Raw genomic sequence first — 27,314 nt, 5'->3', positions numbered from 1 at the left:
CTAGTAAAATACAGAATGCAACAACAGAAAGGGAAGTTCTAGTCAAAATAACTAAAAAATACATGAAATTTAAAAAAAAATACTTGAAATATTTGAGAGTTAATCTCCCAAAGCAAATTTAATACTACTTGTACAAAAATAATTTTAAAATATTTCTTAAAGAAATAAAAAAACTTTAATAGTTGGAAGAATATTCAGTGCTCACACCTAGACCATGTTGATATAATAAAAATAATAATATCAAAGTGAATTTACAAATTTAATGTCATATACATCAAATGACCAAGACGATACTTTACAATCTTTCCCACAATAGCCAGAAGGGCCTCCTTATTTCCTAGGCAGAATTCCAGAGATTCTCTTCCCTGACCATCCTTTCTAGCATTGGTTGCATGTTCTTCACTGGTCAAAATGGGGAAGCTGGAATATTCCATGCTTCCCACTATCATTTCCAAGTTATCTCTCTATAGTAACTCTAATTCAGTAACCTCTCCTCTTTAAGGTTCTCTCAATCCATATTTATTACCCAATCTCTATGTGGCTGTCTACCATTTCAGGACACATTTAATAGTTCTTCAATGAGTTCAATACTTAGTTCATTAACCCTAATCCTAACCTTAAATGCCCCCTGACTCCCAATCCATGTCCTTATATCAGGGAACACCAGCATTGCTACTCTCTCAAACACCTTAACTTCTCAGCACCACAATCTGACCTACTCTTCCATGACACCTTGGCTGTTCACTCTTAATCTTGCCATAACACAAAAGAATCATTTTCATGTTCGTTAACTTAGGAAAATTTTTTATCTAATCATAACATTTATCCCTGGTGCCTTCTAACCCCAAGCCCTGTTTCATTTTCACCACAATCTTCAATCACCTGACCCTTCAATTCTTTCCCAAACCAACACCACAGTATTGTCCATGCTTCTTTGCAACTCCCCACCTTAACTCATAGTGAATTAAATCAACTCCCACTATTCCTTTCTCAGGTCCCTTAAGATCTTTTTGGTGTTCAAAACCCCATATAACCTATTCACCACCCATACCATTTCAATACTCTTAAAATCCTATAGTCCCATATGTTCTTCAATCCAATAACAATGGCCTCCATATTGTTAGATAAAGGACATTCCCTCTCACAAATCCAGGCATTTTCTTTGGCTACCCCACATGCCTGGAACATTCTCCTCCTTAATCACCACCTCTTGACTTTTCTGGCTTTCTTCAAATTCAAGCTAAAATTCCACTTTCATCACAGCAAGTCATTCCCAAACTTTATTAATTCTAGCGACTTCATTATTTCTTATTTATCTTGTATATAATATATCTGTACACACTGATTTGCTTGTTTGCTTCCCTATTAGACAGTGAGCTCCTTAAGGACCAGAACTGAATTTTGCCTTTCTATCTATCTTCAAAGTTTAGCACAGCATTGGCCACTTATTAAGTAGGCACTTAATAAATGCATATGATTGGCTGACTCATATCTCCCTCATTTTAAAAAAAAACTTCACTTGACCCATCTATCCCAATTAGCTATCATCATCCTACACCTCCCCTCTCTTTTACAAATAGCTTATTTAGAAGGTCAACTACAATGGTAGTTGTTACATCTCATTCCTTTTTTTCCTTACTTTATGCCTCAGAATATTAAAATGAAAATGCTATAAGAGCAGCTTGATGGTATCATAGATAAAATACTGGCCTCAGAGTCAAAAAGACAATTCAAATTCTGCCTCAGACATTGCATAACTGATGTCTGCTTTAGTTTCCTCAACAATAAAATAAGAATAATAGCACTTACTTTAGCAAGTTGTTGTGAGATCACATTTTTAATCAGATTTAATCAGATCACATTTTTAAAGTGCTGAGCAGAGCGCATGACACAGAGTAGGAGCTTAAAAAGAGTTTGTTCTCTCTAAAGCTACCAATGAACTAAAAATTGCCAAAACAAATGGCTTTTTTCCAAATCACATTCTTCTTTACTTCTCTGTAGCCTCTAGCACATCTACCATTCATTTCTCCTTGAGGTTCTCTTCTTTCTAAATGTTCTTGCTCTCTCTAGGCTCTTAGCCTACTTGTCTACCTGCTCCTTCTCAATGTCCTTGCTGTATCTCCATCCAAGTTATTCTCCATACGCATCAATAACCCTCCCCACTCCACACCAAGACTGTCCTTGAACAAAACCTTCCATCTCTTAACTAAGGGCATTTTCTTCGGCTATTCCCCCTATGTAGAATTCTCTCCCTTCTCATCTTAGCTTCCCTGGCTTCCTTCAAGGTCAACTAAAGTCCTGCCTTCTACAAAATGCTTTTCCTTGACTCCTTTAATTCTACATCTTTCAAGGGTGTTCCAAATCATTATTGATCAGAGAAATGCAAATTAAGACAACTCTGAGATACCACTACACACTAATCAGATTGGCTAAGATGACAGAAAAAGATAATGATGAATATTGAAGGGGATGAGGGAAAACTGGGACACTGATGCATTGTTGGTGGAGTTGTAAACGAATCCAACCATTCTGGAGAACAATTTGGAACTATGCTCAAAAAGTTATCAAACTGTACATGCCCTTTGATCCAGCAGTGTTACTAATGGGCTTATATCCCAAAGAGATATTAAAGGAGGGAAAGGGACCTGTATGTGCCAAAATGTTTGTGGCAGCCCTTTTTGTAATGACTAGAAACAGGAAAATGAATGAATGCCCATCAATTGGAGAGTGGTTGGGTAAATTATGGTATATGAATGTTATGGAATGTTCAGTAAAAAATGACCAGCAGGATGATTTCAGAGAGGCCTGGAAAGACTTACAGGAACTGATGCTAAGTGAAATGAGCAGAATCAGGAGATCATTATACACGGCAACAAAAATACTGTATGAGGATGTATTCTGATGGAAGTGGATATCTTTGACAAAGAGAAGAGCTAATCCAGTTCCAATTGATCAATGATAGACAGAATCAGCTACACCCAGAGAAGGAACACTGAGAAATGAATGTGGACTACTTGTATTTCTGTTTTTCTTCCCAGGTTATTTTTACCTTCTGAATCTAATTCTTCTTGTGCAATAAGAGAACTGTATGGTTCTGCACACATATATTGTATCTAGGATATACTATAACATATTAACATGTATGTAAAACTGCCTGCCATCTAGGGGAGAGGGTGGAGAGAGGGAAGGGAAAGGTCAGAACAGAAGTGAGTGCAAGGGATAATGTTGTAAAAAATCACCCATGCAATAAAAAGTTATTTAAAAAAATAATAATAATAATTCTGCATCTTTTCTCTGAGATTATCTCCCAATTTATCTTATATATAGCTTGCTTGTTCACAGTGTTCACTCGTTCCTTCTCTGTGAGAACAGATACAATTTTTCTGCCCTTCTTTGTACCCACAGTGGGGCAGCTACATGGTGCAGAGGATAGAGCACTGGCCCTGAATTCTGGAGAACCTGAATTCAAATCCAGTCTCAAACATTTAACTTCCTACCTGAACAAGTCACTCTAGCCCAACTGCCTCAAAAACAAGACAATGTTTAACACAGTCCCTGGCAGATAATTGTTGTTAAGCAATAAACTTGTAGGAACAAGAAATCTTAAATATAAAGAGAAATAATTGGGAAAGGACAATAATAAAAGAGGATGATACTTCTAGACCTCAAAAAAAGTAGAAAACATCAAAGCCATTTGATACCAGTTAAGAAATAAAAAGGTAGCTCAATTGAAAAGAATGAATAAAAAATAACTGAATTCAATAATCTATTAACTAATAAACCACCAAAACATAAATTACCTAAAATAAAAATCTCCATTTCTCAAATGGATGTGATTTAAAATAGATGTGACCTGAAAAGATCAAACCATAAAAAATTCAGAACTAGACCATATCTTTCACAGCTATAGATCCTTAACCAAATACAAGAGAAAAACACATGACTTTTATTAAATGAAATTGAAAATTTTCTGCATGAATAAAATTAATACATCTAGAATAAGTCTGGGCATTCTTCAACTTGTCCCCCAAGCCTAAAATGCTCCCTCTTCAATTCCACCCACTGGTCTCAACTAAAAACCTCCCTTTCCCAGAAGTCTCTCCCAGTTCCTCTTCATTCCAATGCCTTTCCTGTTAATTATTTCCTATTTATCCCAGAGAAAGCTTGCTTTGTCTATGTTAGATTGCATATAGTCCTCCCCATGGGACTATAAGCTCCTTGAAGACAAAGGGACTGTCTTTTTTTCTATTTTTGTATACCTAGCACTTAGCACAGTACTTGAGATATAATGGGTTTAATAAAAGTTTACTGATTAATCATTTGATCACTTTCTCTTCATGAATCCAAGCAGTTACCAAATCTTGTCATTTCTCATACACATTCCCTTCCCTTCATTCACAGAATCACTCACTTAGACCACAGCAATTGTCTATTATCAATCCTCCAATCTCTTTACACACATCAGCTGCCAAAGGAATTCTCCCAAAGCTCAAGTCTAACCAAGTCATTCTCCTACACAAATTCCAGTGACTTCTTATTACCTCTAAGTTCAAATATCAGTTCCTCTGGCATTTAAAGCTCTTTGTAACTATCTTTCCTACCTTTCCAATCTTCTTAAATATTATTCCCCTCTACTTATGCCATGAGTTCCAGCCATTTTGGCTAACTTGTTATTTTTTACACTCATACCACCTCTGATCTAGGCTGCTCCTCCATGCCTGGAATGCTTTTCTTCTTCATCTGTCTCTTGGAATCAGCTTTCCTTCAATAATCAGCTCAATCACTCCATTATGCACAAAACCTTTCCTGATTCCCCCCAATTGCTAATGCTAATGCCTTTTTCAAAACTACTTTGCTCAGCATTTATTAACACCTACTTGGTCCTGCAACAGTAGTTTAATAAATGTCTGTTGACTAACTGATTGAAATCTTAACACAAGGAGGTAAATACTGTATAATGAAAAGATTGCTGAATCCTTAACAGTTAACTTAAAAATACCAAGACTTAGCAAAATATAATTAAAGATCTGTGTTGAAACACCAGGATTTCAATTAAAGGGAGATGGAAAGAAATAGTATAGGAAAGATATAGGAAAAAAGACATACAACTGTATCAAAATACCTGAATCTATGAGTATCTATGTAAGAATCTATAAGAACATTTAGATAAGGAGTCAAGAAGAGGAAAAACATAAATGACTGCTTTGGGAGTATACTTTAAAAAACCAAAAAGCAGTAAAAGTGGTAGGCAGTAGAAGAGAAGGTGATGGTAGGATCTAATAGCTGGCATTTATATAATACTTCCAGGTTTGCAAGTATACAGTATATGATTTAATCTTTACAATAATCCTAAGAAGTAGATGCTATTGTTATGTCCATTTTATAGAGAAGGAAACTGAAGGTAAGATTAGATAACTGACTTGCCTCTAGTTACAGAAGTAAGGTAACATTTGAACTCAAGTCTTATCAGCTTCAAGCCTACCATTCTATCCACTGCACTATCTAACTTCCTAACATAGAAAGAGAAATCACAAGATAAATAGACAGACAAAAAAGATAGATAATCAATTCTGCCTCTTTTGGCCAGGCCAGTAAAACTGAGAATAAGTGGAATTAATACATTTGAAAGGTTACAAACCTTACTAAGGGACACTGTTAATTCAATACCTGTACTAATTAAAGCAAATGAATACTAACCAACCTCTTCCCACCTAACTCTTGGCCTATAACCTCCTTTATTAGAAGACAAGAGAGGAAATGAGATTTTAAAAAAAAGAAATTTTAAAAAAGAAAACGCCTGCTATTTCTCCAACCCTTTCCTTTCCATTACTCCTACATCATTATGAAGTAATAAAGAGAGAGCTAACCTCACAAATCAGCAAGATCTCTTCCCAAAATCGTGACTCTGGGAGGTCCCTTTACTTTTAAGTACTACCACAGAATCTTTGAATTGAAACCTTAGAGATCTTAGATTGTAAAGCTCCAATACAGTAATGAAAGCATAATATGCTGCCTCTACAATTTACCTAACAATATAGTCACAACCTGGACACCTCCAGGGGCAGATCTTCTCCACTTGTAGAACCACCCATTCCATTTTTAAACATCTCTTAAGTTTAATCCAATTCACTTCAACTATTATTTATCACATGCAATGCATTGTGCAAATGCTAGAAAAACAAAGACAAAAATAAATATTTCCTGCATTCAGGGAGTTGATATTCCACCTGCACACAAATATAATACAATACAAGATTTAGGATAATGAGGCTAAGAAGGTAAACAAAGTGCTCAGAAGAGGGAAAGATAATGGAACTGAAGGGATCAGGGAAAGTTTTACAGAGAATGGACATGTGTTATTCAGTCTTTCTTTCAGTGGTCTGACTCTCCATGACCCCATCTGGGATTTTCTTGACAGACACCAGAATGGTTTGCCATTTCCTGCTCCAGCTCATTTCAATGATATGGAAACTGAGACAAACGGTGAAGTGACTTGCCCAGTGTCCCACAGTTTGTAAGGATCGGAGGCAGATCTGACTGGAGAGATGGCTTCCTGACTTCAGACCTAACACTTTGTGCACCAAGGCGCCACCTGGTGGTCCATTGGGCATGTGGTCTGAGCCTTAAGAGACCTCTATCCAGAGCTGAACTCTACTGGTCCCCTCTTCTTGATCCTCTGTCCCTGTCACTTCTCATCTCAAGTCACTGACAAGACCCTTCACTTCATTTCTGGAAACCTCTCTCATATACACATGGTGCAGGCTCTCAGTGCTTTTAACGTTAACTATTATAGTTTTCCGGCTATTCTCTCTCTGACTCAATAAAGTCTCTTCCCATTCCAATCTCCATTCCACTCAGTTATCAAATCAATCTTTTAAAGCACAGGACTATTTTCCTCTCCCCACCCCCCATTCCAATAAAATCCAGTGGTTCCTAACACCTCCAAGATCAAATATAAAATCCCTTGCTTGGCATTCAAAACACTTCATAAACTGCTTCCTCCCATCTTTCCAGTCTTCTTATACTTACTACCCATTATTATTGGGATCCAGTAACAGATCTCCTTGCTCTTCCCAACCCCACTCAAGCCTAGTGCCTTCCTTCCACTGATTATCTCCAACTTACCCTGTATATTTCTTGCCCATACCTAGTCATTTACATGTTGTCTTCCCCATTAGAATGTAATCTTCTTGCAAGAAGGGCCTTTTTCTTTTCCCAGCGCTTAGCACAGTTTATAGTAGACAGAAGCAGATACCTAATCAATATTTGTTGGCTAGACTTCAGGTGACTTCATCACAATCTCTAGACTAAAAACTGTTCTTTCCATATACCAAGTGAAATCCCTTCAGATCTATAATGGCTATGCTGCCTACCTACACTTTTCCAGGCTAAATATCCCTAGGTCCAGATTTCTTTAAAAAAAAAAAAAAAAAAAAAAAGATATTCATTTGAACCTATGTAATATGTAGGGGACGAATAGGGTAGGGGAGAATGGGAAGGAAAGGAGAAAAATTTGGAACACAAGGTTTTGCAAGGGTGGACATTGAAAAATATCTTTGCATGAATTTTGAAAAATAAAAAGCTTCTTTTAAAAAAATAATTGTATTTCCTTAAAAAAAAAAAAAAAAAAAGATGTTTTTTTCTTCCATATATTTTTATGGCCAACAGTCACCACCTAGACACTTTAACAATCAACCTACCTCTAACCTCATGGCCCATTACAATGTACATTAAAGACATAAATGCCTCACATTCAATCAAGTATGATTGATCCCAGCACTATGGAGTGAAAAAACTTAGAACATGGCATCTGTCTGAACCACTTCCTGAATGAGAGTTGTTGAACCAATTCTTTAGACTTTAATAATATTACAGTCATAATAATTATCAGCCTTTTATATAACACTTTAATGTCTACAAACTGCTTTATATATTATCTCATCTGATAGCCTAACAGCTAGATGTCAAAATGGATAGAGCTCTGAGCATAAAGTCATTCTTCTGAGTTCAAATATGGTCTCAGACACTATCTGTAGGACCCTTGGTAAGTTACTTATGGCTTCAGATATTTATTAGCTATGGAACCCACTTGAGTCACTTAATCCTGTTTGCCTCAGTCTCCTCATTTTAAAATGAGCTGGAGAAGGAAATGGCAAATCACTCCAGTATCTTTGCCCAGAAAAACCAAAATGGAGTCACAAAGTGGCAGACACAACTGAAATGGCTCAACAGCAACAATCAGTGGGAACTGAAAAGGGAACGAGTAACTGGAGAGTGGACTATGTACAGTAGAGCTGGTTCACTGAAGGGTTGAGATGGGGAGGGAAGGAGAGCATAGCCAAAACAGAGATGATGGCCTGAGGAAATGCTGATAGGTCAGTGGATTATGGAGAAGATAAAGAACTGGCTTAAGATGATTAAGGCGTAAGAGATGGAATAGTAAGAGATTATGATCAAATAAAAGAACTTCAGAGTGCTTGAACTTGAAAGTGGAATATTTGTGTGTGACAGTAAGAACAAGTGGGTGACTCTCTTTGTATGCAATTGAAGTAAAACAGAGAAGTAGTTCACAGTAGCTGAATAGATAAGGTATTTGGAATAGCATCAAAGCATATATGGAAGTCACTGGTAATGTCCCCAGCTAGATACCAAGCTTCCGGAGGGCAGAGATTATGTGTTATACTATTTATTTTCCTCTCATATATTTTTTCTTTCCTTTTCCCATGGATTTAACAATATGACAAAACAGAACAAGATATTGACCAGAGGGGGAAAGCTTTGCAGCAAGTTTCCCTATTAAAGGTATTGTGTTTAAAATCTATAGGGAAATGAGTCAAATATACAAGAATAAGAACCATTTCCCAATCAATAAATGATTAAAGACTATGAATAGGTTGTTTTCAGGGGAAAAAAATAAAAGCTATAAATAGAAATATGAAAATATAAATTAAAACTATCTCATGCCCACAAGATTAGTTAAAATTTAATAAATAAGAAAAAAAAAAAAAAGAAAACGACAAACGCTAAAGGGAATATGAGAAGACAGACACATTAATATACTGGTGTCCAACCATTCTGGAAAGTAACCTGGAATTATGTTGAAAAAGCTATTAAAAGTACGTATGCTTCTTGACCTAGCAATTCCCCTACTAGGTCCCTGTCCCAAAGAAAGACTAAAAGAGTTCATATGTACAATAATATTTATGGTTTGTTATATGGTACCAAAGGATTAGAAACACTGAGGATGCCCATCAGTTGGGGAATAACCGACCAAATAATGACATAAGAAATGATGGAAGGAACGAATAGTTTCAGGAAAACTTGAGAAGACTCATATGAAAAGATGCAAAGGCAAATGAACAGATTCAGCGGCACAATGTATGCAGGAAATGCATACCAGAAATCTCATAAAGATAATCAACATTCACAAACTTAGAAAATGGAAGCCTACTTTCTTATTTTTCTTTTAGACCATGGGAGGTGGTGAGATAACTCAGTTCCCATAAAGCAAAAAGAGAAAAGTGTCAAGAGAAGAGCCTCAGGGCTAGTGGACTTCACATGGATGAAGAAGGGAGAAAAGCTAATTATTATGAAAACTTAGAGAGGAGAGAATACCCAGAAGAGGGTGATCAATAGTGTAAATTACTGCATAGAGGTCAGCGTGGATCAGGACTGAGAAAATGCCATTGGATTTGGAAATTAAGAATTGTGTGTGTGTGTGTATTAACTTTGCAAATCTTAAAATGCTATATAATATTGACTATTATGCAGATGGGCTTTTTTTCCCCTTAACAAAGGTTAAGTGAATGAAAATGTAGTATTTTGATTCTGTATTTAATGAATACCTACCATCATTTATTAGCAACTATTTGAGTGCCTTTTCTGCAGAGTACCAATCTGGGATACAAGGAAGTATAATTCAGATTTATATATTCTAGCTCTGGTCTTTCTGTGAGCTACAATCACTTCTCAGTAATCTCTTAAAATGCCTCAAACTGGACATACTCTAGGCATCTCAATCTAAACATTTTCAAAATGGAACTCATCTTTCTAAGCCCTCCCCTTTCCGTCTTCCTAATTTTCCCATTACTATCAAGAGCACCATTATTCTTCCAGGTAATTTCCTAAATGCAGCTTTCTAACCTGTCTCTCTAAAACCTCAGCCCACTCACCAGCCAAGGTCCAATTATGTCACTTCCCTACTGCATGAGTTCTTGTTCTTATCACATTCAGGAATAAAATCTAAAGCTCTTCACCTGTTGGCCCTTTACTATCTTTCCAATCTTCCTGTACCTTACTCCCCCCTCCACATTCTCTGCCATCCACCACACTGGTTCCCAAACACTACAGCTATAAACACTCCATCTCTCATCTCTATGATTCTGCACTGGCTATCTGCACCCCTAGGATACTGCCCCCTCACATCTGCCTTCCAGTTCCTGGGTCTCACCTAGTGTAGGCCTTTCTTCTCCTGCAATCCCTCACAATCATCAATCCCAGTCCTCCCCAGCTGCCAAGGCCTTCTCTGTTCACATTAGGTTCAAATTTTGTGTACAAAGCTTGTGTATAAAGCTTGTGTATACCTAGTAAACTCCTTGGGGAAAAAAAGCCTTACTTTGTAGCTTCAGACCTTACTGGAATGCTTTGCATATAGCAAGCACCTGGTAAATGCTTGTTAACTGTTTGATCATGTTTTTTCACACTTATTATGATCCCAACAAGGTCAGAATAGAAATATTGTGGTGACAGAAACTGGAAAACAGATGGCTAATACAAGAGTGTGGAAAAACCAAAATTAAAGTTACACACACACCAGAAGTACTGACACTTTCTCAATATAAGACATGATAGTTGGTTGAAGTTTGCCTATGAGCAGGTCATCATGTCTCTTGTCTTCTCTGACATCTCTAGCCTTCTCAACTCAGGATTTCAGGTTTCAAATATTCATGATCCTTTCTACCCCAAGGGATAACTTTTAACTTTATTGAGCCAAGAGACCTCAAGAACCTATCCTGGGCAGCTGCCAGGACCCACTGTATAGTCATCAGCACACAAAAAGATGTCTGTGTAGACTATATTAAAAAGGAAATCAAAATACTTCCAAGTAGGCACTGCCAGGAAAAGACAGGATTGTATCTTGGAATATTAATAATCTTATTTTGGCACATTTATTTACCCCCATAACAGACACAGAAATTTCTGACCCCAAAATGCTTTAATTAAAACACCAAAAACACATATGTCAGTATAATATACACTTTGATGTTACAGTATTGACCATGAATATGTAAGTGAGCAGATGAATCACCTTCTCAGTATCTTTCTAATCTTAAAAACAAGCCAGCCAGCCAGCCTACATTTTTCAACATTATGATTAGCACATGCTGTTCTATTGTCAAAACAAAGTCAGCTTAAAAAGAAATTGGCTGAGAGAAAATGTGGCATCAATAGATATAATAAAGAGACATCTTTTTTGCCCATTCTCTTTGCTGAATATACCTTTTGTGTATTAAACAATCTTCCATTTTGTTAAAATATTGTTAAAAGGAAAAATCCTTTAGCTCTTGTTATACCAAAATGCCAAAATTTATCTTCAATTACTCATATTTAGTACATGAAGCTCCTTGAAGGAATTTTCACCTTTATCTGAGAATGAGAAAAGTTTGTAGATTTTTAAAGATACTTATCCCAAGAATATAACTGACTTATTTGAGCAATTTAAATTTTCCATTAATGAAAACATCTCTCTAGATAAAAATGTGTATATTATCATGAAAAATTTCTGGGATTATTTATGTTCATTTTAATAACCTTATTATTTGGAACAGTGGGATAGAATGGAAAAAGCCATATATATGGAATCTAGGGGCCTGCATTCAAATCACAGTCATTATTACCTAAGTAGTCTCAAACAAGGCAGTTCCTCAATCTAAGCCCTAATTTCCTCATGTATAAAATGAAAAGACTGAACTAGATGGCCTCTTCAATCCCTTTCAACTCAGAATCTGGGCTCCTACTGTCATCTCCCCTTATTTTCCAATGACATTAGGGTGGGAAAGAGGAAGAAATGAGTTTAAAAAAAAAAAAAACACTTTATCTCAAAAATCACTCCTCTGGAAGAACACTTTTTTTTGTTTCTATTATCTCCAGCTGATCACTAAACATGCTTTCTTTTCCCTTTCATTAAAAAATGCAGTGCAGTTTCAAGCAAAATTAGTATGTAAAAACGTGATACCAGTCTGCCTCTCTAAGAGCCAATTCTGCTCCTTTTGCCACAAAATCATAATTTAAAATCCCATACAAGAACCTTGAGCATCTACCTAAAACTGACAGTGCCTTTTGGTTCCGTTGTTCCATCATATCCAATTCTTCCTGATTCCATTTGGGATTTTCTTGGCAAAGATACTGACATTTCTTTCTCCAGCTCATTTTGCACATGAGGAAACTGAGGCAAAGAGAGTTAAATGACATGCCCAGGGTCACAGAGCTAGCTAGCATGAGGCCAGATTTGAAATCATGAAGATGAGTCTTCCAGACTCTAGGCTTAGCACTCTATACACTTCGCCACCTAGTGGCCCTTACTCAATAACAATGCAAACACCTGATTCTTCCCCCAGACCTGAGCAAAAAAGTTCTTTCGGACAGTCAACCAAAACATATTTTTCACATTTTTAATATGGTTCATTTTATTTCATCCTTTATGATTTCTATTTTTATGTATGTTTTACAATGTTCATGATATAGCAAAAAAATAGCATATGTATATAAATTACAAATAACATTTACTAGCATTTATGTAATCCTTTTAGGTTTGCAAAACACTTTATAAAGTGCTCCTTCTCCCAACAATCATGGAAGGTGGGTACTAGAATTATTCCCACTTTACAAAATTTTTTTTAAATAGGCTTCCTCCCCGCCTCCCATACCAGCTAAGGGCATATGGTTGTGATCCCACGGATCTAGCTCCTACCCTATCTTATCGGATTGAAAGAAAGCCTCTTCATTCTATTCAATTCTTGTCCAGATAGATCTATAAATTACTCATATCTCTATCTGACATGATGAAAGCATTGCTTTATGTAACAACAGGTCATGGCTACCCCAAACTGTCCATCTCGTACAATTACATGTTCCAAAAGAAAAGAAAAACGGGCATGTGAGGAGGCAAGGGGAAGATTCAATGTATTCTTGGTAACTGGGGAAAGAAAGCATAAAAGAAGATTCCATGGAGCTTAGCCCTGAAGACAAGCAAAAGGAGAAACAATGGAAAGAATAATGGATCTGCATTATTTATTTCAACAACAATGCTATGTGATGATCAATTCTGATGGACATGGCCCTCTTCAACAATGAGATGAACCAAATCAGTTCCAATAGAACAATAATGAATTGAACCAGCTATACCCAGCAAAAGAACTCTGGGAGATGACTATGAACCACTACATAGAATTCCCAATCCCTCTATTTTTGTCCGCCTGCATGTTGGATTTCCTTCACAGGCTAATTGTACACTATTTCAAAGTCCGATTCTTTTGATGTATACATATATTGTATTTAACTTATACTTTACATATTTAAAATGTATTGGTCAACTTGCCATCTCGGGGAGGGAGTGGGGGTAAGGAGGAGAAAAGTTGGAACAAAAGGTTTTGCAACTGTCAATGCTGAAAAATTACCCATGCAAAAAACAAAACAAACAAAAAAACAAAACAAAACAAAACAAAAAAACACAATGGATCTGGAACAAGCAGATCTGAATTCAGATCCATGGTCTGCTACTTGTTATCTGTGTGATTTTGGAAAAGTTGCTCTCTGGACCTCAATTCCTTCTAGAAAACATTGTGCTAGATGACCAAGCTGGGAAATGATCTATGCAAAAGTACCAGGCTAGGCATGACAAGACATTTGGCTGATGGTTGAGTCTGGCTGAAGAAAGACATTGGACTCAGAGAATAAACAAAGAACAAAATGTTATTCATGAACAGGTGAGAAATGAACCTCACAGGATCAAAGAAAAGGCAACTGGCCCTTCAGGAAAGAACTCCTCGGAAGGAGGGAAACTTCAACAGATGCACAATGACATCCTCCAGAGCAAAATAAAGAGATAAGCATTCTTCCTGTTCTGACTTGATCACAAGTAGAGTATGCAGGCATCACATGGACCTTTGTGAGGAGCAGCAGAAAAGACTGCCTCAGTGGGCACAATGGGGCCACCACAAAGGGTAAAAAAGGCCAGTTTGGAGACACTAATGTATTGGTGGTGGAGTTGTGAACAGATCCAACCACTCCTGAGAGCAATTTGGAACTATTCCCAGGGAGCTTATCAAACTCCATACTCTGGGATCCAAGAGTGTCTTTCCTGGGTCTATATCTCAAACAGATCATAAAAAAGAGAAAAGGATCCACATGTACCAATCTTTTTGTAGTGGCAAGGAGCTGGAAAATGAAAGGATGCCCACCAGCTGGAAAACGGCTGAACAAGTTATATGAACATAATGGAATAGTATTGTTTTATAAGAAATGATGTGCAAGCTGATTTCAGAAAAGTCTGGGAAGACTTACATGAATTGAAGCTAACTGAAGTGAGCAGAACCAAAAGAAATTTGTTCATAATAACAAGATTAGTGATGACCAACTATGTTGGAATTGGCTCTTTTCAACAATAAAATGATTCAAAACCATTCCAGTAGACTTGTGATGGAAAAAAAAATCATCCTCATCCAGAGAAAACTATGGAGACTGAATGTGGATCAAAGCATTTTCACCTTTTTGTTGTTTGGTTTTGTTTTGTTTTTTTTTTTTCTTATTTTTTTTTTTCCCTTTTGATCTAATTTTTCTTGTGCAGCATGACAAATATGGAAATATGGTTAGAAGGACTGCATGATTTCTTGCTCTCTTAAAGGGAGAAGGGTAAAGGGAGAAAAATATAGAACACAAGATTCTGCAAAAGTGAATAATGAAAAACTATCTTTGCATGTATTTGGAAAAATATAAAAAGATTTAGTAAATAAATAGCCAGTTTCCAATGGAATAGTCAAGATTTCCCTCCAAAGAAGAGTTTGGAAGAAAATGTCATTGCTGCTAAGAAATCATCTCTTGCTTCAAGTAAGCAGTTCCTTTTTTTTTTTTTTTTTTCCCTGTCCCTTCTCAATGGCTAAGAAGCAAAAAGTAGGGAAGATAGGAACATTTATCCCTAAAATATAGACTGTATGCATAGAACTCCACCTAAAAAGTAAAACTACTTATAATGTTCCTAAAGAAAGATTTCATCTACTCCCAATGGAGTTATCTAAAAATCCCTCTGGAAGAGGTAAGGATCCTCTCCACTAAAGAGTATAAGAAAATTCATTTGTCATTTTCTTTTTCTATGAGGGGAGGGAGGAAGAAAGGGGTTCATTAGCTATTCCAGAGCCTGATTTAGAGTGTTAAAGATCACCTAATCAAAAAAACTTATTTCAATAAGCAAATGAAGTTATTTAGAACTTTAAAAAAGTAAATCTGTTTTTATGCTACTTCTCTCAGAACATGAGAGAGATCCTTCTCTGACCCATCCTGGCTTTGTGGCCCTAGATTAGTCATCTAAGTTCTCAGACAATTTTCTGACTACCTTAACTCATCCAGAAACTCCCTATAACCAATAAAATCCCAAGCCTAGCCTCTCAACCACCATCCTCAGATGAAGTGATATTCAGCTGTGAATATTTTGATTTGGCAATCATCTTTATTCTACATTTCAACATAATCAAGAAAAAACAAATGAGAGTCAGAGATTTCAACTGAATCCATCTCTTTGTTAGAGAAAAGTAATAAGGAAAAAACCCTATGACTCATCAATGTTTGCCTGGCTCTTTAAACATAATACCTTTTCTATCCCCTTCTGGTTCCTAACCATCAGACCTGTAAATATATCGCTATTTAGTTCTTTACTAACACTAATGACTCCAACTTGATTCCCAGCATTACTTTTCAAATTCTAGCTACACTGAAACTGAATTCAGTTTAGAACAGAATTTAAAATAACAGGTTAAAAGGAATACCTGATAGCAATCTTTCCATTCAAGATTTGCTAGTTTCTTAAAATAATTTTTGATAATTTTCCTTTTATGAGGTTTTCACTAAAGCTTTTCTTTAACTTTAAGATATAGTTGATCCAAAGACAGAAAATGAATGTAAGGCACTTTGCAAACCATTATTTCTGTAGTGCCTTAAGGTTTACAAAGTGCTTTGTACCCATCAACTCACTTTGGATCCATTGGATCCATTACCATCACCACCACTATTATTAATACTATGAACATTCCTCTTCCTCCTCAGGTTCTGCCAACAGAGCACAAAGCAAACTAGCAAGACCAGTCCAGCTGAGTCTGGGGAGGAACACACCTGATTAGCTACAGGGTAAAGAACTGCTCAGTCATAAAAGTTACATGGTAACTGGCTTCCATGGAGAGTGCACTCACACAGAGTAAATCAAAGATCCCTGACATTTTCAAAGATTTCACACACAAAGCCTGGCAAAGTCCTGATTATATCAGGTAAATGCCAATCTGGATATTTTCCCTCCAACCTACTGAGCTAAAAAAAAAAAAAAAAAAAAAAAAGCAGCTCACATTCTGGATCAAGCCTGCAATGAATGAACCTGAAACTAAAGCACTACATTCCCCATAAAGAGAAATTGAATTTTGTTCCATCATACAACAACCAACAAATTTTGCTGTTTACAATAAACATGATTTTAACTTAAACACCTTTAAGTTTCAAAGTTCCTCTCTTAAAAGAAAATCCTCAACTTTAAGCTACTGCTAATTCTTATGATTCGTCCTACAATGTAAGTAGAATGAATTGTTATGATCACTGTGGAATGGGAAAGTGGTTCGTTGGCCCAAGACTGCCCAGAAAAGGAGGCAAAGGTAAGCTATCATGGTCTATAAACCCTACAAAAGCTAGAGTATTTCTTAAAACAGGACTGGCAGCTAACCAATCTCAGTGTTTTCTCTCAAAAACTTCATACAATATTAAAACAAGAAAACTGTTCAACTACTAAAAAAATTGGCCAAAGAAACAATACAATTTGAAGTAATCAGTTCCACAACACTAGTTATGGATAATTTATTAAGAGAATATAAAGTTGCTAACATAGAAAAGGCTACATGTTGAATGTACTTTCAATTTTTTAGTATTAATTTTCTGTATTAATAGTATTCTCTTGAAAATATGAAAATAGCCACAACACAGAACATTATTCTGTCTTTTCCTGAGCAGCAAATAACTGTTTTTTGCAGTATTCCCAATACTAATTATGGTATGTTAAAAAATATATACATCAGATTTAGAGTTAGAAGACCTAAATGCAAATCTCAGCTGCACCATTCAGGAAGTAACCTTGGGGATTTCTCCTATGGAAGCAAACCTCAGTTTCTTCATCTGTAAAGTAAGGATAATACTTGATTCTGCTTCTTCAATCTTCTGAAGATCAAATGAGACAATGTTAATAAAGGACTTTATGACCTCTTGAAACCCAATGAGTACCAGGTAGATGTGCAATATTATTAAGTAGAGAAGTAAAACTTGGTGACAGAGAGAGTGCTGAGATGCTTTTTCACCTGTTTTTTTGTTTTGTTTTGGTTTTTTTGCCTTACTATATGCACTGAAGCTGCTTCCCTGTCAGAAACTTGATTGTTCATGGTTATCTTGGGCCAATGAACCAACCACTTGGTTTCATTTCCATACTAAAATGATAAATGCTATTCCTTCCTTCTTTAGGATGAAAACTCATTCAAGACAAGGGTCATGACTTTTCGGTCTCTTTCTGTCTGAATCAATATAAGAAGGACAATGAATAATTACAAAGATGAAGTGTGCTGGGATTAAAAAAAAAAGTTATTGATTATAAACTTTAATGACAAAAGGTAAATACAAAACTAAATTTTCTTTCTCTGAATGGTTTCCCCCCCAAGATTATAACAATTCTATAAGAGTATAAAGATTAATCCTAAAACTACAAGGCATACTTGTCACACTACTGTCTGCCCTATAAGTAAAAAGCTAAATAATAAAATAAAGGGAAGTTGAGGGATGGACATGATAGAATGAGCAAGGAAAACAATTTTTTAAGCTAACTTTAAACATACCACCCAAAACAGAGGAAATGTTTTATTTTAACTGCTTACAATCAATATATCTTTTTGTGGCAACATCACATGTTAAAGTAGAAAATAAATATTAAGTAGAATATATTATCAGAACAAGTAGATAGCAAATCTAAAGCAACTTAAAAAAAAAAAAGCACCACTGTATAGATATCGCCATTAAAATTTCATCAAAGAACACTGTCTCATGAAGACATTGTTCAAGACGAAGAAGAATCAAGTTTCTGACAGGGAAGGAGCTTCAGTGCATATAGTAAGGCAAAAAAAAAAACAAAACCCAACAGGTGAAAAAGCATCTCAGCACTCTCTCTATCACACACAGTGGTGCTGTTCACAGGGCTTCATTGTGCAATTTCTAAAATAATTACCTATCTTTGGTGGGGATGCCAGCTTCTGCTTTTAAAGGGCTTTATAGCAATGGCACCAAAGACCTCCATATTGGCTCATCTTGATTTTCTGCATTTAGGATTGGAAAAGAACTTCCAGACAATGAGAGAGAAAAAGAAGTTTTCCCAATTGTAACATTCCTAGAAAAAAGGATATCAACAAAGAAAATGTCTAGAAGCAATTTACCAATTCCTAATAGGAAGAGGTCAAAATTGAAGTTGGGGGAGGGAAAGAATCAAAAGACCGGAAACATGAGTTCTCAGGCTTCTGAATTAACTGTCCAAACACTTTTGCATTTAAAGCCAGTTTCTTCTCTCTAATGCAGATCCTCCATGCACAGAAAACCAGTTTCCTTGTATCCCAAGCCACCCTGGAGGCCCGTCCCCGAGAACGCTACTGGAACTAAGGGCTCCTCTTCCTCTCCTCCCCCCTCTTCCCTGAGGACGGCACCCACAACCACAAGCACCTTCTCCTTCCAAACAGTCCTCGGGACACCAGAAGGCAGGAAGAGGAGAAACAAAGGGGGGAGCAGATTGGGGCAAAGGGAATGATGGATGGGCACGAAGAGAAGGGGGCGTGGAGAAAGGGTCTGGAAAAGGGCAAAGGAAGAGAGAGCCTGAGACAGGAAGAATGGGGACCCGGAGGGCCCTGGGAGAGAAGATTCGGAGACAGCAGGACTGCGGAGAGGGAACAAGGAGCACTCGCAGAGGGGAGGACGGGGAGAAGGCAGGGAAGGAAGGGGAGGCGAGGAGGTGTTGGGGAGGGGAAGAAGGGATGCTAGAAGGGCAGAGGGGCACCCCCCCCCCCGCCCCTTCCTTCCCACGCCCAGGTCCTTCACCTGAAAGTCGGCCAGGATCATCTCCCGGTCCATGTTGGACGCCATGGCCGCCTTCTCGGGCCCCTCAGCCCCGAGCTCAGGCTGTTGCTGCTGCTGCTGCTGCTGCTGCTGCTGCTGCTGCTGCTGCTGCTGCTGCTGCTGCTGCTGCTGCTGCTGCTGCTTCTATTGCTGCTGCTGCTGCTAATGCTGCTGCTGCTGCTGCTGCTGCTAATGCTCGGGCTGCGGCTGCTCGGGCCGGCCTGGACCAGGTCGGGGTCTCGGGGAGGGGGCCGGGGCCTAAGAGCTCATGGCCCGCCGCGGGCCGCGAAGCCGAGCCAAGCCGGGCCCTCCCCGCGCCCCCTCCCCGGCGGCCCCGGTGCTGCCCCGGCCTCGACTTCGGTTCCTCCGCCGCCTTCTCGGTCGCTGCCGCTGGCTCCGGCTCTTCCTCCTCCTCCTCCTTCTGCTCCTTTTCCTCCTCGGCTCCGCTAGCTGCCCGACTCAAGCTCCGGCTCCGTCCCCGCCGCTGCCTCCACTGCTCCTGCCTCAGCCTCCTCGGCCGCCGCCGCCGCCGCCTCCTCCCCTGGTTGGCCGGCCCCGCCGCTGTCGCACATTTTGCCTGTCATTGAGGTCGCAAAGCGTCGCTTTGCGGCTGCCACGTGACCGGCCTCCTGTCAAGCGTCAGCCGCGAGGGGTGGGGCGACGTCTTTCCGGGATCGAAGGAAGAGGGGGCGGGGCGGGGCGGGGCTCTCTCTCCGCCGGAGCCGAAGCTGAAGTCGCGCGCGCGCAGGCACGTCCGTGCGGGCGCGTGCACGCTCTATTCATGCTTGTTCGGGTCTAGGGCGGTCTGTATTGTGTCCTTCCTGGCATCCTGCTTCTAGGGAAGCTTCGTGGCGGGCCGACGAGGGTGGCAGCCCGTAGGAGTTGTCTCTCCTCACCAGGGAGGAAACTGAGGCCCAGGGAGAGAAAACCCAGGGGCTCCAGTACCGGTTCCGTCCCCGTGCCTCAGTTTCTCTGTCTGTAAAATGAGAGGAAAGAGCCGATAACTTCCGAAGTCCCTCCCAGCTCCTAAGGCACCACCTCTCCCCATGGCCGTTTCCCCACAGATAAGAACGAAGTTGCACCTGGGATGACCTTTGAGGTCCCTCAGATCCAGGACCTACCTAATAGAACAACTAGCTCCTTTCCTAAGAGAAGCCTAGTCTTAGCGCTGGAGAAGAGGAAAGCCCTACTCCCACTTAACAGAAGGGAAAACTGAGGCCTGGAAAGGCAGCTAAGGTCACGTGAGTTATGTCAGCTGATCTCAGGTTCTCCAGCTCTGTCCCACAATTGTGGTCATTAGTGAAGCAGCCTTTCCAAGTATCTTCTCCCTGCAGCCTCGGCAGCCCTGCAATTCTTCCCGACCGCAGGGACGCCTCCCGAGCCCCAGCAGACGAGCAAGTTCTCTCCCGACGCTTTCCTCCAATGAGCTAAAGCCTGGCGCTGAAGCCATCGTCGACCATGGCCTCGAGCTTGACAAATGGTCAGAGCAAGATCAGGGCAAGCACTGAGCCTAGAACAGCCAAAGACCATGTGCAATGAAGCTTGTAATGGAGACGGGCTGTTGAGAGGATGACCTGGGAATGGGTTTAACTTTAACTTTGCAAACCACCAGCTTCCTGGCAGGGAGAACATTTACTTTCCACCAAGAGTTTATAAGCTCCTGCAAACTAATTAAGTTTTGCAGTTTCTTAGCTGCATAGTGTTAGGTATGTACAGCTTCTGCTTGAAATCTCAGACCCTATTAGACCAAATTCTCAAGCTGTGAAATGTTTACCTGAAACTAGAAATCTCTTGTTGGTTTCATAGAAAATGCTTAATTGGTTGGCTTGTGTTGTGTTGTGGGATGAATATGTGCCCAGGAAAAGGTAGAACTTGGACATGAATCACAAGAGGAAAGAAAAAAACAATGATTAAAACCTAAATTGCAGAGCTGATACTGTGTAATCAGGTGCCTTCTTGGGTAAGTCATACTCAGAACAAGACAGACGGAGAGCTCTTCCTCCTTAGATAGGATTAATGCCATCTCCAAGGTCTTTTCCCCCCTTTATGGTGGCCTGGACGTGCTTCAGTGAGCAGGTTTCATGGTGTTCTCCACACCCCAGTGCTCTCCAACTCCCCCCTCCCACATCTACCCCCCACAGGTTTCCTCCACCACCTAAGATGAGCCAGTATGAGCCCTTGATGAGAATATTGCAAAATGAAACAAGAGGCTCAGGTCAAGTAGGCTTGACTTTAAGCAAATGAATCACTTTCCTTCTGTTTTTAATTCCATCAGTTAAATAGGAATTTTTTTCAAAGGCCTTCCTGTATATATACATATATTGTATTTAATTTATACTTTAACATATTTAACATGTATTGGTCAACCTGCCATCTGGGGGAGAGGGTGGGGGAAGGAGGGGAAAAGTTGAAACAGAAGTATTTTGCAAGGGTCAATGCTGAAAATTTACCCATTCATATATCTTGTAATAAGCTATAAAAATTTTTTAAAAAGTCAAAAGGCCTTCCTGAGTAGTTCAGAAAGGTATTGGAAAGATCACATGAGGAAATGGGAGTGGAAATTTTTATAAAAAAGGTCCCCACTGCTGAGATATCATCTTCATGGCGATCAATGAATTGAGGCCTAGTTCAAAGCCTACTTCCTCCATGAGGCTTTCACCACAACCAGCTGAGGCTCCTAACAGCTTCCATGATTTTAGTGCCTGACAATGTCATCCAATACCTTGCTTCTATAAAGCTTTATGGGTTACAAAGTGTTTTTCCCATAACCCTTTGAGTTTTAGGGACCCTACTTCCTACATGAGAACATTGAGGCTAAGTGGAGTGATAAGACTTAGGAGCCACATGGCAGATGTGGGGAAAATAATCATGGCTTCCCAGTCCCAAGTCTGTACTCTATCCATTATACACAGCCTCTACAAGCCTTCTTCTGCCAGCTCTGCAAAATTGGAGTTCCCCTAAACTTTGCTCTCTCTCCTTTTATCCAATCAGTAGCCAAGTCTTATCTAATTTCGGTCCCCTTTTCTCCTCTCAAGCAGCCTCCAAATTAGTTGAGGTATCACAAAAGTTATCACCTCTCACTCAGGTAACAGCAGTAGCTTCCTATTTGGCCTCCTTGCCTCAAATCTCTGTAACCTACCCCCAATCACCGCCCCCCCAGCTTCCAGTAACATTTCTCATCAATGTATCTACTTGAGAGACGTGTTAGTTTTACTGAACTGCTTTTTTCCTCTCTTTAGTTACAAAGATAAAAACTAGTTAGCTAGATAGAAAGGGGAGATTAAAAACAAATGAAGATGTGAAAAAATTTTCAAGAAAAATACAAAAATGCAAAGTCTTATTAAAAATATTCCATTGGTGGGGCAGCTAAGTGGTATAGCAGACCAGCTCTGGAGTCAGGAGGACCGGAGTTCAAATTTGGACTCAGACACTAGACACTACTAGTTGTGTGACTCTGAGCAAGTCACTTAACCCCAATTGTCTTGACAAAAAAAAAAAAAAAAAAAAAAAAAAATGCTCCAGGTGCTCCTATTGCCTCTAGGATAAAAGAAACCTAATCATTAATTTAAATTATTGTAGTTATTTTCATTATTAAATTTAAATTTAATAATCTTGTAAAGCTTTTCACACTCTAGCTCCAGCTAACCTTTATTATACATGACTCTTATTTGCTACTACATTCCAGACACTTTCCCTTCTTCCTATTTATTGCTCACCTACAAGTCTATCTCTTTCCCAAATCTGCCCTATGACCTGGCCTTGCCTGGAAATTTTCCTCAAGTCCTACTCTTAGAATTCAGAGCTCCTTGAAAGCCTTATCTTAAATACTTCTTCGACTTCAGGCCTAGCCTGATCCCTCTGGATGTTAGTAACCTCTATTTTACCTAGAAATTATTTGATCTGTATTTTGCATTTACTTCTTTGTGTATGTCTCTATCCATAGATAGATATATGTATATTCAGGTTTGTCTGATAGAATGTAAGTTTCTTGAAGAGCACAATTTAAGTTCTTGTCTTTGTAGCCACAACACCTAACACAATTCCTGACAAGTAACAAACAATAAATGCCTCCTGAATAAGGGAATCCATGAACCTCTATTCATCCTTCTCCTCCCATAGTACTTAATATCGTAAAATGTAGAACTTTGGTTATATACTGTCATGTTTTCTCATGTTTCATCTTTGAAATGTATGCAAATCTCCAATAAAATTAGAAGTGCTTTGTGGCATGTTATTTGGCTTTGTTGTAGCTCCAGAGTTTAGAACCACAGCCACCATATAGAAAGAACTCAGTAAAGAGTTGCTGAGTTCAGTTAAATCTGTAAAGCAAAGTTCATTTAACTTATGAAGTGAAATTGTTCTTTCCCTCTAACCTGACAACCAATGCTTTGGAGTCCAGGATCTACAGTAATTTTATACTTTGGAAAAATGAAGGGAAGGAACATAAACACCAAATCAGAAGCAATGAGCAGTTTCCACCTTGTAGGGCTTTCTCCTTAAGGGAAACCACAGGCTTCCTATCACCCACAGGAATGTCTTACAGTTTTTTGACCATAAACACCTGAGAAGTCATTTTGTGCAATTCCCCCTCACCCACACCTAATACTTTTCCCCCGTGAAAATAAATCAAACACAACTTCAAGTCAGAATTTTATTAAAAAATGTGTAATTTTGACCCCTTCCTGATCCTCTTTAAAAGGCATCTCCCCCCTTCCATTATTCATCCAAATAGCTTTTTAGCTAATTCATCTTCCCCTCACAAATATAAGGCATATTAATATTGTCATTTACAGTTTAGATTAAATATCCTTCATCTTGTCACATGCTATTTTGATGGAGTCCTCCAATTCTGAGAGGCAGTTAAGGAAATAGGTGTGGGAGGGAAAAGAGGGAGAGGGAGACTGGAAAATAATGAATCTGAATTCTAATTCCAGATATTCCACTTTACTGCTGTATAATCTTAGGCGAGTCACTTCACTTTAAGCCTCAGTCTCCTTATCTGTAAAAGAGAATCACATTTCCACTGCTTAAATACTGAGGCTTAGATGATATCATGGACATAAAAAATGGTTTGAAAATAAAGACTATTAAGACACACACACACCAACCATTGTTATTTGTAAGATACTGGAGAAGTTACTGAACACTTCATTTTAGTAAAAAAAAACGGCCTTCTTACCCAAGAATTAGAAGCTGCTTGGGTTTAAGAAACATAACGAGCCTGGGCTTAACAAAAAAGGCCAGCTGGGGCCACATGATCTGTTTGCCACCTATCTGGGGGATCTAGAAAGGCATCCCAGAAGAAGCCTTCAGGACCAGAGGAAGAAATGCAAACACTAACAAATGAACAAAAGGGTTTTGCAGGCTTGAGTCTTTAAGGACAAAGCATAAAATGAAATTATTACTGTAGCTTTCTAGAGACTACTAACAATATGATTATAATCTTCAGAAAATCAAGAGTTGCAGCTGTGTTGGTATTTAATCCCAAATACAGAACAATGCTTTTTAGCACAGGGAAAGTGCATTGTGTAGTCATATCAAAAGCTACCAGTTGCATCATGTTATAGGGGCTACTTGAAAAAAGAGAAAGTAAGGTAAGGAGAAAACCATTAAATAGTAAAAGTCAGCAATCCCATAATGCCTGGGATTTTCAGCTTTCTGTCATCAGAGGTAAGTTTATGATGTTTGATTTAAGGCCCCACCTAATTAGTTTAAGAGTTCACTTTCTGACCTTCCTGATAAATCAGCCAGCTTCAGAATAAATACTTGTGACTGGAAGCTCATTACCTCCTGACAGCTCATTCCATTTGTGAACAGCTCTAATGATGAGAAAACTCCTCTACTGAGGAGAGGTGAGATAAGGGAGGAAAGGTGCTAAGTTTAGACTTAGAGCATTTCCAATCCAAACTGAGCTCTCTTGCTGGGTTATCTTTGTGTCCTTAACCAAGTCACCTCATCTTAATATGGCTCAGTTCAAGTCCCTGATCCATAAAAAGGGGGCAGATCTAAGCTTATGATTTTATTGAGCTCTGCCTTCCATCTACTGGTCCGAATTGTGCCTTCTGTGGGCACATAGAACTGGTCCACTATCTTTCCCCAATAAGAGACATTTAAAGATCCTGTTCCCAAGGCCTTTAACTGAGCTTCATGTGGTATGTTAATACAATAGCTTCTAGGGGTAGATTCAATAACCATAAAACTTCCCTAGTAATTAATTCAGCATGCAAAATGTGATGCACATATGTAAACAGGTCATGTGTAGTCTACATAATTTAGCATGCCTCCTCATTAGATAAGTTACTTCATCCTGTCCTAAGCAAAGAAAAAAGTTATAGAAAGCAAATTTTAATTGGACTAATGCCAATTACTTATCAGTTAACAGCAATGCAATATTATTCCCATCCCTCAGTTGTAGTAAAAGATTTTATCATAAATTGCCATGATAATTAAGTGACTTATTACACATAAACACATTAACTGCTTAAAAAAAAAAAAACAAAAAAAAAAAAAACAGTGAGCTACTTTAATCCAAGTAGATGAAAAAAGGAAAAACTCAGGCCCTCTGAAATCACCAACTGTACACACCCAACTCAAGTTCAAATTTGTTATCTAAGAACAAAGCTTTAGGTCATTTTCTTTTCATAATTCAGAGAGGGGAAAAACCTTCCCCCACACAACTTTTCTTCTAAAGACCCACCTGTCCATAGCTAGGTAAAACTGGCTATTTTGGAAGCACAAAAATATTTCTGGTTTATTTTGTTCTTGCTGGTACAGGAGACCTCAGGTTACAGAGTCAGATGTAGTCAGAGGCCTATCTGTGCTTGGGCAGGATTGGGTGCTTGGAAAGACCTCTTTTCTATAATGTGGGGTTTGGTTTTTTGTTTTACTTTTGTTTTTTGAATCTTTCTGACCAAGAGGCTGTTTCATTAAAACAGGTGTGTGTGTGTGTGTGTGTGTGTGTTTTAAGGCCACAAAAATGATAGAAAGCAGTAAGTAGGTCAGTTACTTAACCCATTTGAAAGAGAATCTCTGTATTGGTGTATACTCCAAACAAGGCCCAAGAAAATTATCTCGGACAGTTGAAATCGCTGGGGGTTCCCTCCAGAATGGAGGATTGTCAACTCTAGCAAAATGAGCCTTTACTGGAAAACTGCATCAGTGGTCTCCAGACCAATTAGGTCTCGCCCTTCCCCCATCCTCCTCTTCTTCCCCCCTCTTCCTTTTCGGGGTTTCTGGTCCTTGACACAATTAACGACGACGGTTTTCAGGGCTAATCCATCAAGTTCTCTTAAACTTTGGCCCTATCCCAGGGCCTGGCTTTTCGCCAAGGGGGCTGGGACCCGCGCCATTCGCCCACCCTACCCTGCTTTCCCGCTCCCCTGCTGCGGGCTGCCCGGTCAGGTGCGGGGCGGACACTGCCCGGCTCTCCTGGGGAAGAGGGAAGGAGGCAGGGCTGGCGGAGCCTTCCGCCGCCCCTCGCTCCACTCGGGGGAAACAGGCTGCTCCGAGGACCGGAGGAGGGTGGCACGGTCCCGGGGGCCGGCCGACCCCAGCTCCCGCCCGAGCCTGCCCTGCCACTTTGGCCGAAGTCCCCCAGCAAGCTGCCGGCCGCAGACTTCTGGCGCCCCCGGGGACTCTTCCGGTCCCTTTGTCATCCCCCCCAGTGGCTGCTCGGGTCCTGCTGGGGTTCGGCAGGAGAGCCCCCGAGAGGGGACGGGATGCCCCCCGCCCTGCCTAGTCCCCCTCAGCAGAGCCCAGCACTGGCCGCCCATCCCCGCGCAGCCCCACACCGCACTGCGGCGCGGCTCTCGGAGCTTCCAGCTGGGGCCTGGCCGCCGGGCCGGCGGGGCGGCAGGGCGACGCAGCTGCCTCTGGCGGAGGGAGGGAGGAGGGGGAGGGGAGGGGGCGTTAAGCGTCGAGCTGGG

The 27,314-nt window shown here is 39.5% G+C and overlaps 1 protein-coding gene across 1 annotated transcript in view; it reads right to left on the bottom strand.

Annotated features, from left to right (window-relative positions):
* The window catches only part of FAF1 (Fas associated factor 1), a 379,742-nt gene extending 359,812 nt beyond the window's left edge, over positions 1 to 19,930 (bottom strand). The window contains exon 1 of the mRNA XM_074265977.1: positions 19,372 to 19,930. Within this exon, the coding sequence (XP_074122078.1) occupies positions 19,372 to 19,416 (45 nt within the window). The 5' untranslated portion in view covers positions 19,417 to 19,930. The remainder of the gene's footprint in view (positions 1 to 19,371) is intronic.
* Positions 19,931 to 27,314: the final 7,384 nt, after the last annotated feature.

This window comes from Sminthopsis crassicaudata, chromosome 4 (assembly GCF_048593235.1).
Source record: "Sminthopsis crassicaudata isolate SCR6 chromosome 4, ASM4859323v1, whole genome shotgun sequence".
Taxonomy (NCBI): domain Eukaryota; kingdom Metazoa; phylum Chordata; class Mammalia; order Dasyuromorphia; family Dasyuridae; genus Sminthopsis; species Sminthopsis crassicaudata.
Note: the sequence above shows the minus strand (reverse complement) of the source record. Positions and strands in the feature narration are given on the sequence as shown.